Source organism: Homarus americanus, unplaced genomic scaffold (genome assembly GCF_018991925.1).
Source record: "Homarus americanus isolate GMGI-L3 unplaced genomic scaffold, GMGI_Hamer_2.0 scaffold58957, whole genome shotgun sequence".
Taxonomy (NCBI): Eukaryota; Metazoa; Arthropoda; class Malacostraca; order Decapoda; family Nephropidae; genus Homarus; species Homarus americanus.
In genome coordinates, this window is record NW_024740903.1 from 190,581 (window position 1) to 205,067 (window position 14,487).

Below are 14,487 nucleotides of genomic sequence, written 5' to 3' on the forward strand. Positions count from 1 at the left end.
CCTCAGCCATTCCCCCACACTCCTCACTCATTCCACCTCAGCCATTCCTCCACACTCCTCACTCATTCCCCCACACCTCAGCCACCCCTCACTCATTCCCCCACACTCAGCCACCCCTCATTACCCCAGAGCCAATCTTCCTATCCATATCAGCAGCTGGGAATTATGAGATAAGTTAAGCAATAAGGCCACTAGCTGTCCCCTCTCTCCCAGTCACCTCCCCTTCCCTCACCCCCTCTCTCCCAGTCCTCCCCTTCCCTCCACCCTCTCTCCCAGTCACCTCCCCTTCCCACTCCACCCACCTTCCCAGTCACCTCCCCCTTCCCCTCACCTCCTTTACAGTCACCTCCTTCCATCCTTTCCTAGTCACCTCCACTGCCTCCTTATACCACGCCCCACCCATCCCCTTCATCCCCTGTACTTCCCCTCCCTCCATCCCTCCCAACCATCCCCCGTCCTCCGTCTAAGCCACCCTCCCTCTCCTTATCCCCCATAAGTCGACAGGAGGGAATTGGGTCACCTTGGACGGACTGGGTTCTCATAGCCAGTTTTTTGAGGACTAAATGTTTTTTCTTTTATATCTCACGACACTTTATCGCCACTGGCGGTATAAAACTGGTTATTGATCAACAATTTAGAGAGTTATTAAATAATTATTATTTTTCTTATATTATTTTCTCGGTAAATGTTAAAATAATTTGTTTGTTTTTTACTATACAATTGCCCTTTACGTGTTAGTTCGCCTTGTTAGGTATATCCTTTAAAACACATAGGATCTTTTTCACTCAATAACTCACACCTTGACTACGTCTACACTACTAAAGGTAAATTCTATTAACTAAGACCAGTATGGCTCAATAACTAACACACACCTTCACGCCGCACGAGCAAACAATTAGGAGAAGTTTCTCAAAGATTCATAAGATTTGCTTTATTTTGCTCTTGAATCCCAGTGATATTTTTTTTTAAAGTAGGTATCTCTCTGTCTCTCTCGCCACACAGAGAGAGAGAGAGAGAGAGAGAGAGAGAGAGAGATAATCACAAACTGACGACTTCATCCATTCAACCCGAGGCTCCAGATAAGCTCCCCGTCCCCACTGTTACGTAATTACCGAAATGTTCTCCCAAGTTCAGCCAGTCCTTCAACTCTCTCTTAACTTCAGATGGTTCAAGTCTACATCAAAATCTAAGTTTAGGTCATTAAATCAAAGACTAAGTGGGGAAGAACTGTTGGAGAACCGACCAGAACTATGGGGAGGAGGACTGATGAGAACTGAAGGGAGGGAGGGAGGAGGAATGGTCAGATGGAGGGAGGGATTTAGGCGAGCTGATCAGTGTCCCGTGAAACACCGATGACCACTTCCTACCCTTCTCCCTCCTTCTCCTCCTCCTCCTCTCCCTTCTCTTCTCTCAAAAGGTCCATTAGCCGGCTGGTGCGGGCAATAGTGATAAATGGTGACGTATTGATATGAAAGAGTTAAAAAAAAAGCAGTTTGTATTTTTAGTTTCCAAAATGGTAGTTCAGTTCGCGCCATCCCAGCTGACGACACGCGCAGGGTCAGCTGGACACAGAGCTGAAGGATGAGTGTGTTTTAAGAAAGAAAGAAAATGTGTGTTCGTTCCTTCCTCCCTCTATTATGATCCTCTGACCTGCCTTTATTCTCCTTTATTTTATACTTCCTTCCTTCCTTCCTTCCTTCCTTCCTTCCTTCCTTCCTTCATCATCTGTTCTTGTTTATTAACCTATTATTTTTCAGTACCTCAGTACCTCCTTTTCCTCCTCCAGTAGTACCAGTACCTCCTCCTCCAGTAGTACCAGTACCTCCTCCTCCAGTAGTACCAGTACCTCCTCCTCCAGTAGTATCAGTACCTCCTCCTCCAGTAGTACCAGTACCTCCTCCTCCAGTAGTACCAGTACCTCCTCCTCCAGTAGTATCAGTACCTCCTCCTCCAGTAGTACCAGTACCTCCTTCCACCTAATTTGCTGACGCTAGCATCATGAATTATTCTTAAAGGTGAACTGTGTGGCTGTTAGACCTCCTTCCTCCCTCCCTCTACCCCTCCCATCCTTCATCCCCCACCCCCGCTACTACCCCCCACCCCTTGTACCCCGCTTCCCATTCTCCCAACTCTCAATTCATCCCTTTATATAAACCACTTCATTACTGCCAGTCCTTCCTTCTCCTATCCAGCCAACCATCCCAATTCCTTTAACTAGCCCCACTATGTTTCTGGCCCCTACCCCTGTAAACAAGCCTGCCCACTATGCCTGGCCCCCTACCCCCGTAAACAAGCCCGCCCCACTATGCCTCTGGCCCTCCCCTAACAAGCCTGCCCCACTATGCCCTGGCCCTCCCCCCAACAAGCCTGCCCCACTATGCCTCTCTGGCCCCTCCCCATAACAAGCCCGCCCCACTATGCCTGGCCCCTCCCCCTTAACAAGCCCGCCCCACTATGCCTCTGGCCCCTCCCTTAACAAGCCCGCCCCACTATGCCTCTGGCCCTCCCATAACAAGCCCGCCCCACTATGCCTCTGGCCCCTCCCCTAACAAGCCTGCCCACTATGCCTCTGGCCCCCTCCCCCATAACAAGCCCGCCCCACTATGCCTCTGGCCCCTCCCCTTAACAAGCCCGCCCACTATGCCTTCCGGCCCTCCCCAACAAACCCGCCCCCACTATGCCTCTGGCCCCTCCCCCCATAACAGCCCGCCCCACTATGCCTCTGGCCCCTCCCCCCTTAACAAGCCCCCACTATGCCTCTGGCCCCTCCCCTTAACAAGCCCGCCCCACTATGCCTCTGGCCCTCCCCCATAACAAGCCTCCCCACTATGCCCTGGCCCTCCCTTAACAGCCTGCCCCACTATGCCTTGGCCTCCCCTAAACAAGCTCCGCACCATGCCTCTGGTCCTCTAAACAAGCCTGCCCCACTATGCCTCTCCCCCAATCAAATCTACTTTTGACTCCTTTGACGAAAAAGAAAAACGATGAGAAAAAGAAAATACTACGAATAAAAGAAAAAACGACAAATAGAAAGACGACCAAAATATTATGGAAAGAAAAAATAAAAAATAAAAAAAAATAAAAACGACAAAAGGGAAAAACGACTAAAATAAAAACAATGAAAAAAGAATAAAAAGATGAAAAAAGGCGAATAAAATTAAAAAACGACGAAAAAACGATGAATAAAACGACATAAAGCCGAAAAACTAAAAAAATCCACAATTCAGGCAGCACGTCCATACTGCCACAAGGACGGGTTCATTATACAAACAACATCGGTGTAAAGTTTCGCAGAGCCGTGACGTGAATATTGCAGCATTGTGAACTGACCTAAACTTTACGGAGAGAATTTGTATGACGGCACCTACGTATAACAGCTTCATAACGCGACGAGTCAGGGTCCTCATGTGTGTGTGTGTGTGTTCTCTCTCTCTCTCTCATCCAGTACTCATTCCTCAGCCGGCTGCCGAAGAAGTAAAACAGAAGGAGCTCAACCAACAGAGGGAGCACCCAAGACGGCCAGGTTCCTCGTCTCAATATTTCACGATGATCCCCTGAAGACATCCAGACTGTACGACGAGACCACGATAAATCACAGAGCCAATATGATGCTGTGACTCTCTCTCTCTCTCTCCAGCGCACGACAGATCTATTAAACACACACCATCCCAGTCTCACCTCTCACAGCCACACACGCACTCATATATCACCTGCTTTCGCACATATTGCACGCCTAATTCATGTGATCCGCTCTCTCCCTATTCAAGGATTCGGGGTTCATATAGCAATGTGCCAATGGTGGAGGGGGGGGTGAAACTGGTGTCAGGAGGTGGAGGAGACAGGTATTGGCAGCGCATTTGGCCACCATAAGCACGCTGTCAATATTTGCGGCATCATGAGGACGTTGGTCTGAAGTCGTTCCCCTTCTCTCATCCTCATGATCCGTGACATTGGGTGAAATGTCAGTTCTATATATTGATTCAAGATCAAGGCCAGTATACACGCTCACTCATTCACGCATCCTGCCAAATTACTCACACACACACACACACACACACACACACACACACACACACACACACACACACACACACACACTTACACATGCACAACAAATGATATTCTGACAAAAATATGTCAAAAAATCCACTGAGAAATAAAACCTCTGACCTTCCTCCACCCAGTCAAACAACTGTTCGTCTCTTCACATCATTAGGGATTCACGCCTTTACCAGCCATAAACAGATGAATGATGTAGGAATTCTCCTCCACACACTCTCACCTCCTGTCACTATATAACTTGCTGACACAATCCATGGCCAGCCAGGAACTTGGCCTCCTTAATGCATGAGTCACGGGGCAAGCATGAACTCCGCGTGCTTCCTGTTGGGCGCTGTAAACACTTTCTCCTTCATCATGCACGTGTGCAAAGGGTGCAACAAAGGCCTCTCCCAGGGCAAATCTGAAGACAAAGATGTTCATCTGTGTCTGTGTATAGGGAGGAGGCGGAGGCTCAGGGTGAGGAAGGGGTCCTAGGGTGAGGAGGGTCCCACGGTGAGGAGTGGGGTGGGGAGGGGTTGGGGTGAGGAGGGTCCAGGGTGAGGGAGGGGTCCCACGGTGAGAGGGGTCCCAGGGTGAGAGGGTCCACAGTGAGAAGGGAGCCAAGGTGAGAACCAGGGTGAGAATGGGACCCAGGGTGAGAAGGGGACTTCCCAGGGTGAGAGGGTCCCATGATGAGGAGGGTCCCAGGGTGAGGAGGTCAGGGTGAGGAGGGTCCCAGTGAGGAGGGTCCTGAGGAGAACCCAGGGTGAGGAAGGACTGGGTGAGGAATGGGACCCAAGGGTGAGGGAAGGGACCCAGGGTGAGGGGTCCCAGGGTGGGGTCCCACAGTGAGGGGAACCCAGGGTGAGGGAGCCCAGGGGGATGGGACCCAGGGTGAGGGGACCCAGGGTGAGGGAGGGGGCAGCGTTGCGGACCTGGGTAAGCCTGGGGTGGTGGTCTCCTCTCAACCTACAGCGGTGAAAACATTGATTCTCTCTCTCTCTCTCTCTCTCTCTCTCTCTCTCTCTTTGCGTCTCTCTCTCTCTCTCTCTCTCTTTGCGTCTCTCTCTCTCTCCTCTCTCTCTCTCTCTCTATTTGCGTCTCTCTCTCTCTCTCTTTTCTCTCTCTCTATTTGCGTCTCTCTCTCTCTCTCTCTCTCTCTCTCTCTCTCTCTCTCTCTCTTTCTGTCACCCTTCCCTCCCTCCCTTCATATTTTTTCTCTCCAAACCCATTCCTCTCTATAATCTTTCTCCTCTCCCTCCCTCTAATCACCCATTCCTATCTCCCTATCCGTCCTCCTGCCTGTAGTCTCTCCCTTCTCCACAACCTTTCTTTCTCTCCCTACCCGTCTCTCTCTCTCTCTCAATAGTGTCTCCCTTCTTCCTACTCCCTTCTCCTTACCAACTCCTCCTCCACACAATCCTCTCCCTCACTACCCACAGTCCTCTCCCTCACTACCCACAGTCCTCTTCCTCACTACCCACAGTCCTCCCCCTCACTACCCACAGGTACTCCCTCACTACCCCACAGTCCTCCCCCCTCACACCCACAGTCCTCTCCCTCACTACCCACAGTCCTCTCCCTCACTACCCACAGTCCTCTTCCTCACTACCCACAGCCTCTCCCTCACTACCCACAGGTACTCCCTCACTACCCACAGGTACTCCCTCACTCCCCACAGGTACTCCCTCACTACCCACAGGTACTCCCTCACTACCCACAGGTACTCCCTCACTACCCACAGGTACTCCCTCACTCCCCACAGGTACTCCCTCACTACCCACAGGTACTCCCTCACTCCCACAGGTACTCCCTCCCTCCCAGGTACTCCCTCCCTCCCAGTGCTCCTCACTCCCACGGAATTGCTCCTCACTCCCCACAGGTGCTCCTCACTGCCACAGCCTCTCCTCACTGCCCACAGGTGCTCCTCACTGCCCACGAATTGCTCCTCCCCACAGGTACTCCCTCACTACCCACAGGTACTCCCTCACTCCCCACAGATACTCCCTACTAGGCCAGGAGACGTTAGACAGATGAATGTGTCCCCACAGTCTCAACCAATGAATTAAAAGGATTTTATCTGGGTAAGGATTTTTGCTTGGTGGGTGGCGATTAAAGAGTGGATTCTCACGAGGGATTTTCATTTAGTGATTTTATTTGTGGATTTGTATAACTGGATTTTGTTCACTGGATTATCATTAAGTTTGTTGTTAAGGAGAATTTTTTTTTTACAGGAGTGACTTTAGTTATTCTCTTCAGTATTGTTTGTGAGTGAATGTAGCTTACTTTCACACACACACACATACACACACATCTTTCTCTATTCATCTATCTTATTCTATCTATCTATCTATCTATCTATCTATCTATCCATCCATCTCAGTAAGTCTCTTCAATGATCACCAGGAACATCATGAGAGAGAGAGAGAGAGAGAGAGAGAGAGAGAGAGAGAGAGAGAGACACTCGTCACCTCTCACACTGCGGCACTACAGTGGCACCCTCTCTAGGCGGGTCCAGGTGCCGGCCTTCGGCGGAGAAGAGAAAATACCCCCACTCTCTCTCTCTCCCTTTCCATCCCCTTCCATCCCTCACCCCTTCTGGCTTCCTGTCCCTCTTAACATCTCCAATTTCCCTTTCCCCTTTTCCTCACTATTTTCTGTTATTTTCCTCCTCCTCCTCCTGTTCCTCCTCTCTTTCTAAACTGTTTCTCCCTTCCCTTTCTTCCTCTTCCTTCTCCCTGTTTCATCCCCTCACCTTCCAGTTTCGTCTTAGTATCTCCCCTCCTTCCTCTTCCTCCCTTATCTTTTCCTTTTTTCTCATCCTCCCCCTCTTCTTTCTTAGGGAGAGAGAAGAAGAAGAAAGGGTAAGGGAAGGGAGACGGGAAGGTTAAGTAGTATATAGAAGGGTTAGGGAGAGGGGAAAGGGAGAGGAGGAGAAGGAAGGGGGAGATGAGAAAGGGAGAATAGAGTAGGGGTGAATTAGAGAATACAGGAGACAACATAGAAGAAATGAGTGGGTGGGGGAGAGAGAGAGAGAGAGATAACAAGAGAAATAAGAGAAGAGATAAAAAATATAACAGATATGAGGAGAAAGATGAGAAGAGATGGAGAGGAGTAGGACTTAAGTGAGAGGAAGGGCAGAGATGAGAGGGAAAAGGAGAGGAGATGAGAAGGAGGAAGATCGTGTAGGAAGGAGTATAGGCAATAAACGAGGAGGAGGAGGGGAGGAGCAAGAGGAAGGGGAGGGGCGGGGGAGGAGAGGGGTGAGGTCACCAATATTGTCACAGCGAGGAAAGGGACGTCGCCGCTCCCCTTGATGACGACACACACACGAGCCGAGGTTATTATTATTATTATTATTATTATTATTATTATTATTATTATTATTATTATTATTATTATCGCCTCTTAACCGTGAAGTTTATAAATAGGCCACAGTGGTCACAACCCTGCCAGATCACTGTACATAAAGTCTGGTACACACACACACAATACCTACAGATACCTGGATCACCCATATTACACCTACAAGAGGACTCACCTGCCACACTCTTCAGCTACACACCAAAACCTGTATTTTTCTCGCCAATATCAAGTCCTAATGATCAAACCATGCTAAATAACATGTAATATATTGTACTCAAGCAGCTTACTATTCAACGGTCGATAGAAGCTTCATGCTAAATACACAAACACACAGACAGACAAAGGCACACAAGCATTAGCTGACAATTGAATTTTGGCAGCAGAAAAACACTGCAGATTCAGCAAACTCATCAAACAACTGTACTATCTATATCACCCCAAAGCTCCCATTATACACGCACAGTATACTCACCCTTGTCAGCATACACCCCATCTACAACAACGACAGCTATACGCACACACACAGTGACACACACACAGTACAATATACTCACCGTTAACAAGGGTAGTATTAACACGAACCACAACATATACACGCTCAGTATACTCACCATCGTCGGGGTCAGCATACACCCCAAAGTCGGAGTATGCGCGACGACGGGCGTGAAGGACCTCCAACATGGTGGTGATAGAAGCGCCCTCAGGAGCACAGTGTTCTAGAAGGGGGGTATTTTGCCCCCGCCCCCCTCCTTTCAGAGGCTTCCTGACGACGAAGCTTTCAGGCGTGAGAGAGGAAGTGGTAACGACCCTCAACAAGGTCAACAAAAGCACTACAAAAGGTCAAAGGTGACCCTGAAATATCAAAGTAAAAAGGAACAATTTTCTCCTTTGTTCCTTATTGGAGGTAAGGACGAGCTGGGCGTCTTTTATGGCCACTAAGTCCTTGTTGATGTCGGCGGTACACTGTACGGCCACACAGATGGTGGACCACGGTCCACTGACTATGATATCACCGGTATACTGTGGTCCACTGATTATAGTAACACCAGCAGTGCCCAACACACTGGAAACCAACTCTACACTGTCAGCCGTAAAAGACCTTATGAGCAGACTTGCACCGTTTGGTCCTCAAGTTCTACAAAGAAAAAGACACCCACAAGAAACATGTAGGTCTTTGGTCCCGGGTGATGTGTTAGACCACAAAGCTCTCCAAGAAGCTGCAGGGAAGGAACAGAGACACGAGTTCCTCTCCCTTAGGTGAACATAATCACTCGTCCACCCATAACATAACACTCATACACTATATATCAAATTTCACTCCCAGTTTCCAGTTCCTCGTTGCACTTTACTTAATCCTGAAGAAGAAAAGTAAACATTAAGGAATATTTAAAATGTTTAGGGAAAAAAGCTTAATTCTTATACACGACAACAACAATGCCGTAAAACACACCAAGAAATTACATAACGTAGTAAACTTAATGGCTGCAATAACAACCTTGAAGCACCTAACACAATATAAACATTTAATATCAACAATAACCCGTCAGTTGTAATGACGTGTATGCTTCTGTCTGTCTCCGTGTATGTAAATAATAATAATAATAATAATAATAATAATAATAATATACAGTTATATAATAGGGGAATGGGTCACTTGACTGACAAATAATCTAGAAGTAACATAAGTGATACAAATATGATATATAATAACTAGGTGGGGAGAAGGTCATACTACAGGGCATTTCAACATGGTGGCAGTGCCAAAAGGAGAGATTGACTGGGAGAGAATACACTGGTTGATTACGAGTTGTTGATAATTTTTACCTGCCTGTCTGTCTGTCTGTCTGTCTGTCTGTCTGTCACCGTGTCAGTATTTCACTGAGCCACGGGAGAAGGTCACGGCCTCGCCCTCCCTCCCTGCATAATACACAACAGGTTACAGGAGGGGAGGTCGTGGCAGGTGAAGCACGACTCTTTATTACAGTACGTTTACCTGGTTACTGTTGAGAGAGAGAGAGAGAGAGAGAGAGAGAGAGAACTTTCTCATACCCAACAACAACAACAACCACCTCCTTTTAAAACATCATCAACATAAAAGGAAAAAATGGTGTTGAGAAAAGACACAAGACCCACCTGCAGGAGGTAAAGGGGGACTCCTCTGTCCTGCCACAATAAAACATCCGCTGGTGAAGAGAGAAAGGGTCTATGACGACAGCAACGAGGAGGTGGTGGTGGTAGTGGTAGAGTGGTGGTGGTGGTGGTGATACGAGTGGTAGAGAGGTGGTGGTTGTAAGTCATTGTACTCAAAGGTTAAGTCATCATACTCAAGGGGTTAATCAACACACACAACATCCGGCCCTCGTCACGACACCTGGCACCTCTCCAGCACGGCATCAGGCAGAGTGCCACCTCCCCCCCTCTCCCGCCGTCCTCAGCTCCTCCTCCTCACCCTCCCGCTCCCCTTCCTTCCCATTCATCATAAATTTCATTATCTTGATCAGCGACAGTAGTGAAATGAGGTGCGTGGCTCTGAATTCTGAGAGAGAGAGAGAGAGAGAGAGAGAGAGAGGTGTGTTCATGTGAGTATTAACATGACCTCCAGGAAGAATTATTGAGGAGGTCTCTCTCGCTTCAGGATCTATACCACACTGGCCACTGTGTCTGCATGATACCACTGGCCACTGTGCCCGCATGATACCACTGGCCACTGTGCCCGCAAGTGTTTAAAGTTGTGTCTACGGACGGAGTGATACACAGACTGACAACATAACGATTATACCTAAGCGGTCACATAGACTAAAACCATACATATGGCAGAAGAAAGACAGCCTTATTGACAAACACTCCACACATGACCTTCCTCCTCCTCCTCCTCCTCATCTTTCACTCCGCGCACCTCGTGACAGTAGACCCTCCTCGCCCTCCACCACCCACCCCTGGCACAAGTCTTTTCCTCGTCATAAAACTCTCAGCTCTGCAAGTTCAGGGTACACACACACACACACACACACACACACACACACACACACACACACCTCCTCGTACAAGATGCAACGGATCCACATGAAGATTAGCAACCACCGCTTATTTCATCTGATGATTTTTAAACAACCTAGTGCTAAATGGAGGGGTTAGGTTAGGGTGTTTAACCATGAGACGAAATAACCGGGAGTTCCTAATCTTCGCGCAATATTCTCCGCTACTTTACTGAGAGCCCGAGAGAAATAATAGTATGTTGTAGTGTTACCAGATCCACCACTACTTGTACCTCTGTTGCTGTTATTTACGTCGTTGATGTAATGTGTATCGTCCACTGTTTATCTTCTGAGAAAACATCCCTTCACCACCCCCTACACACACAGACTTGGCACCGTCCCAGCTTACTGACAGGCGGGCCACGCGTCAATTTCCTCCCCTGAGCAGAGCGTTTACTTGAGAGACGAGCCACTGTAATATACCCTACCTCTCACACACACACACACACACCGCCAGGCTACCACCCCAGGCAACGTGTGGCCACTTTACTGTCCTATTACCTGTGTGTGTGTGTGTGTGTGTGTGTGTGTGTGTGTGTGTGTGTGTGTGACGTAGGAGACGGGAGGCTGATGGCAGATATAGTGATGGACATCAACAAAAGGTGACTAACTAAAGAAGTTATTTTTAAAGAACAGTAGATGGCTCTCTCTCTCTCTCTCTCTCTCTCTCTCATATCGCACCTGTTGCGTGGTTTCCTCACCTCTCCACACCCCCATATTCACCTCCACCACGGCTTCACTATTCATTACTCCACACCCCTAACCTGAGGCAACTCCAGTTATTCCACCGCTACCCCCACCACACTGACCCACTGCCACCACCAACTCTCACCACACTAACCATTAGCACAACTACTATCACCACCACCACCCTTAGTGAAAGGTAACCTCACAACACGTGTGTACCATCTTTCTTATATCTCCCTGCCAACAACTGTCCTCTCTCTCTCTCTCTCTCTCTCTCTCTCTGTCTCTCTCTCTCTCTCCACTGTGGCACTGGCAGGCACCATTCGTTTATTATATGCTGCAACACCTGAAGCAGACCAACATCAGTCAGTGGTATTGTGAGCTTCTGGAACTCTATAGACTAAACAATGAGACACACCTTCCCCTTCCTCAGCCATCTTAATATGATGAACCAAATGAACAATCTAACAATCATTTTGCAACTACTGTATATGGCACAACCTGTCTCCCTACTTACCCCCCCCCCCTCCCCGCACCTACTGACTAAGCGCAAGAATTTTAAGATGCCTTCCTTAAATCGTCAAACTCCGAGAGAACAAAAATATCTGTTTAAGGAAATATTAAAAAAATTATTTTTGATGAAGATGCCAAGTGAATCTTCCTCTTTCTCTCCTCCTCCTCTTATTTCTTATCCGTCTTCTTTATTCTTATTCTATTTATTATCTTTACCTCTTTCCATTTTTGTGTGGGGGTCGGATGAAAGAGTTGAAATATCTCAAAGAATTAGAGGAGAAAGAAAGAGAAGAAGGAGAGAAAGATGAGAGAGGAGGAGAAGAGAGGGAGGAAGGAAAGGAGAGAAGAAAAGAAGGAAGGAGGAGAGAGTGGCAGCGAGGGAGAATGGAAAGGAAGGAAGGTGAGAGGGGCGAAAAGAGAGGAAGGGAAGGAAGGGTGACAGGGATAGAGAAGAAGGTAAGAAAGGGTGAGAGGGGTAGAGAGGAAGGGAAGGGAGGGTGAGAGGGATAGAGAGAGAGGGATGGAGAGAGAGAGAGAGAGAGAGGGAAGGAAGGAAGGGTGAAAAGGAGTGAACATTCACACACGCACTCTTATATTCTTATCGCCAATACATGTAAGAGTGACACACACTTATACACAAGAGACAGACAGACAAATAGACAGACAGAGAGAGACAGACAGACAGACACAGACAACCAGACAGACAAAGACAAAGACAAACAGACAGAGACGAGATGAACCTAGCCTAAAATTACTCATTAATAATAATGCGTAAAACTACACATCAGGTCCAGGGCTCCATTGCCAAGTACGGAACAAAAACCCAAAAGTTCACTAGCTACCGACTCCTCCTACCTACCGACTGACCGACCCACTACCTACTGACTGACTCACTGATTAACTGGTAGTAACTGTGTAAAAATCATACTGTTAACAGATCTCCATGACGGTCGACCTTGGGCAGTAAGTCAGACAGTCAGCTAATGATGTAACTTGACTTTCATATTTTTTCCCGCAAACTATTCTCTCTGGCATCCGGCATGTAAAACACCTTAACGAGGGAAGATTACACACACACACACACACACACACACACACACACACACACACACACACTCAAACACACACACACTCAAACACACACTTCCTGGGAATCCGGTTTAAGACTCTTTGGATGTCATTTTAATTTCCCGTTTTCTGAGTCATCTTGACGAGTTCAGATGAAACATTTTCTCTATATAACCTCACCTTTGTGCTGCGGCAAATTAACTTGGTTATATTTTCTGTACCAAGTGTAAGCTGCCTGGTTATGTGTGTATCAGTGACGAGTTCCAGGAGTCAGGAGTGTTGCTTGGGTGTCAGGTGATGGGGGGGGGGGGGGAATAAGTATAACGATAAGGATCACAAAATACCACCAAATTTTCGCCAGACATGGGCTGAAATTTTCTCCCTCTCTCTCTCCTGACGTGGCAGTATCACACACACACACGATACAGGATTCACCTCACCGCCTCGTGCTTCTCCTCCGCTTCATATAAGATGGAAATGCAGACAACTCGATAAAGAGTTTCCAAGAGAGCTGGAATGAGTTGTCACATTATCGATGTGGTGCGACGAGTAACGAGTGGAAGGGAAGACGTGGCTTGTAGACCCTTAGAAGGCGATAAAAGACGTGTGAGTGACGAGTAAAGAGTGGAAGGGGGAAGAAATTATAAAAGACGAGGAATAAACAGAAAGAAAGATAGAAATTAATGTTGAGATTTTGGATTATTAATTTTTTCTCTTGACACTTAAAAGAAAATCACAAATTAAATGTGTGTGTGTGAGTAACGTACTACACACAAGTTCAATAAGGCTCCCTTGTCAACATCACCTCACACACACAACATTCATACTTCCCAAGATCACCTATGCCTCCCCTACCTGGTCTTCCTCCCTAAATGCCACACAACGTAAACACCTAGAAAAAGTGCAAAAGAGGGCGTACAAGATTATTCTCTCCCCTTCCTACTCCACATATCAAGAAGCGCTCAACACACTGACCGTCTCGGCTCTCTCTGACCATCACAACGACCTCATCTGCAAATTTGGTGAGAAGCTTCTGCACAATCCTCGACACCGGCTCCTACTACCACCCGACATCCCTCGTCCGAGAATTGCTGTTCAACACCACAACCGCATCCAGCCCATACGAGCACGAACTGATCGCTATAAGAACAGCCCAGTCCCACCCATTGTAAAAATTATCAATAACTTGTAATCAACCAGTGTATTCACTCTCAGTCAATCTTACTTTTTGCACTGTCACTATGTTGAAATGCCCTGTAGTTTGAGCTTCTCCCCACCTAGTTATTATATATCATATTTGTATTACTTATGTTACTTCTATATTATTTCTAAATCAAGAGACCCATTCCCCAATTAGGTAAGAGTATATTTTCGGCCATCCGGCTGCCATGCCCTTTCAATAAACCGTTAATTATTATTATTATTATTTTATTATTACACACACACACACAGTATTCAACTTACCCTCTGCTCCCCCCCCCAAAAAAAAATCTACGCAACAAACACCCATAATCAACCTTGTGTGCACCTCACCAGGATTTTTACAACCAAACAATGTTAACCTTAATAATAATAGACCTTTTTTCATTCCATCCTTCCATCATTTTCCAGGACTTTTATCATTGATGCTCACGCTCGCTGCTGTTTTATTCAAGCGGTAGCGTCTGTCATGTTTACATTAAAAACGGACTTTACGTTCGCTAAAACGTGTTTTGTTTACATTCATCAGCTGACGTGATTACATTCAATGGATCAGGTGAGCTATGTAGACATTTCA

General features: G+C 47.3%; 1 protein-coding gene across 1 annotated transcript in view; it reads right to left on the reverse strand.

The window, feature by feature from the left end:
• LOC121875556 (cyclic GMP-binding protein C-like) overlaps window positions 1–8,756 on the reverse strand; it is a 176,546-nt gene extending 167,790 nt beyond the window's left edge. The window contains exon 1 of the mRNA XM_042380145.1: window positions 8,019–8,756. Within this exon, the coding sequence (XP_042236079.1) occupies window positions 8,019–8,088 (70 nt within the window). The 5' untranslated portion in view covers window positions 8,089–8,756. The remainder of the gene's footprint in view (window positions 1–8,018) is intronic.
• Between the last annotated feature and the right edge of the window lie 5,731 nt (window positions 8,757–14,487).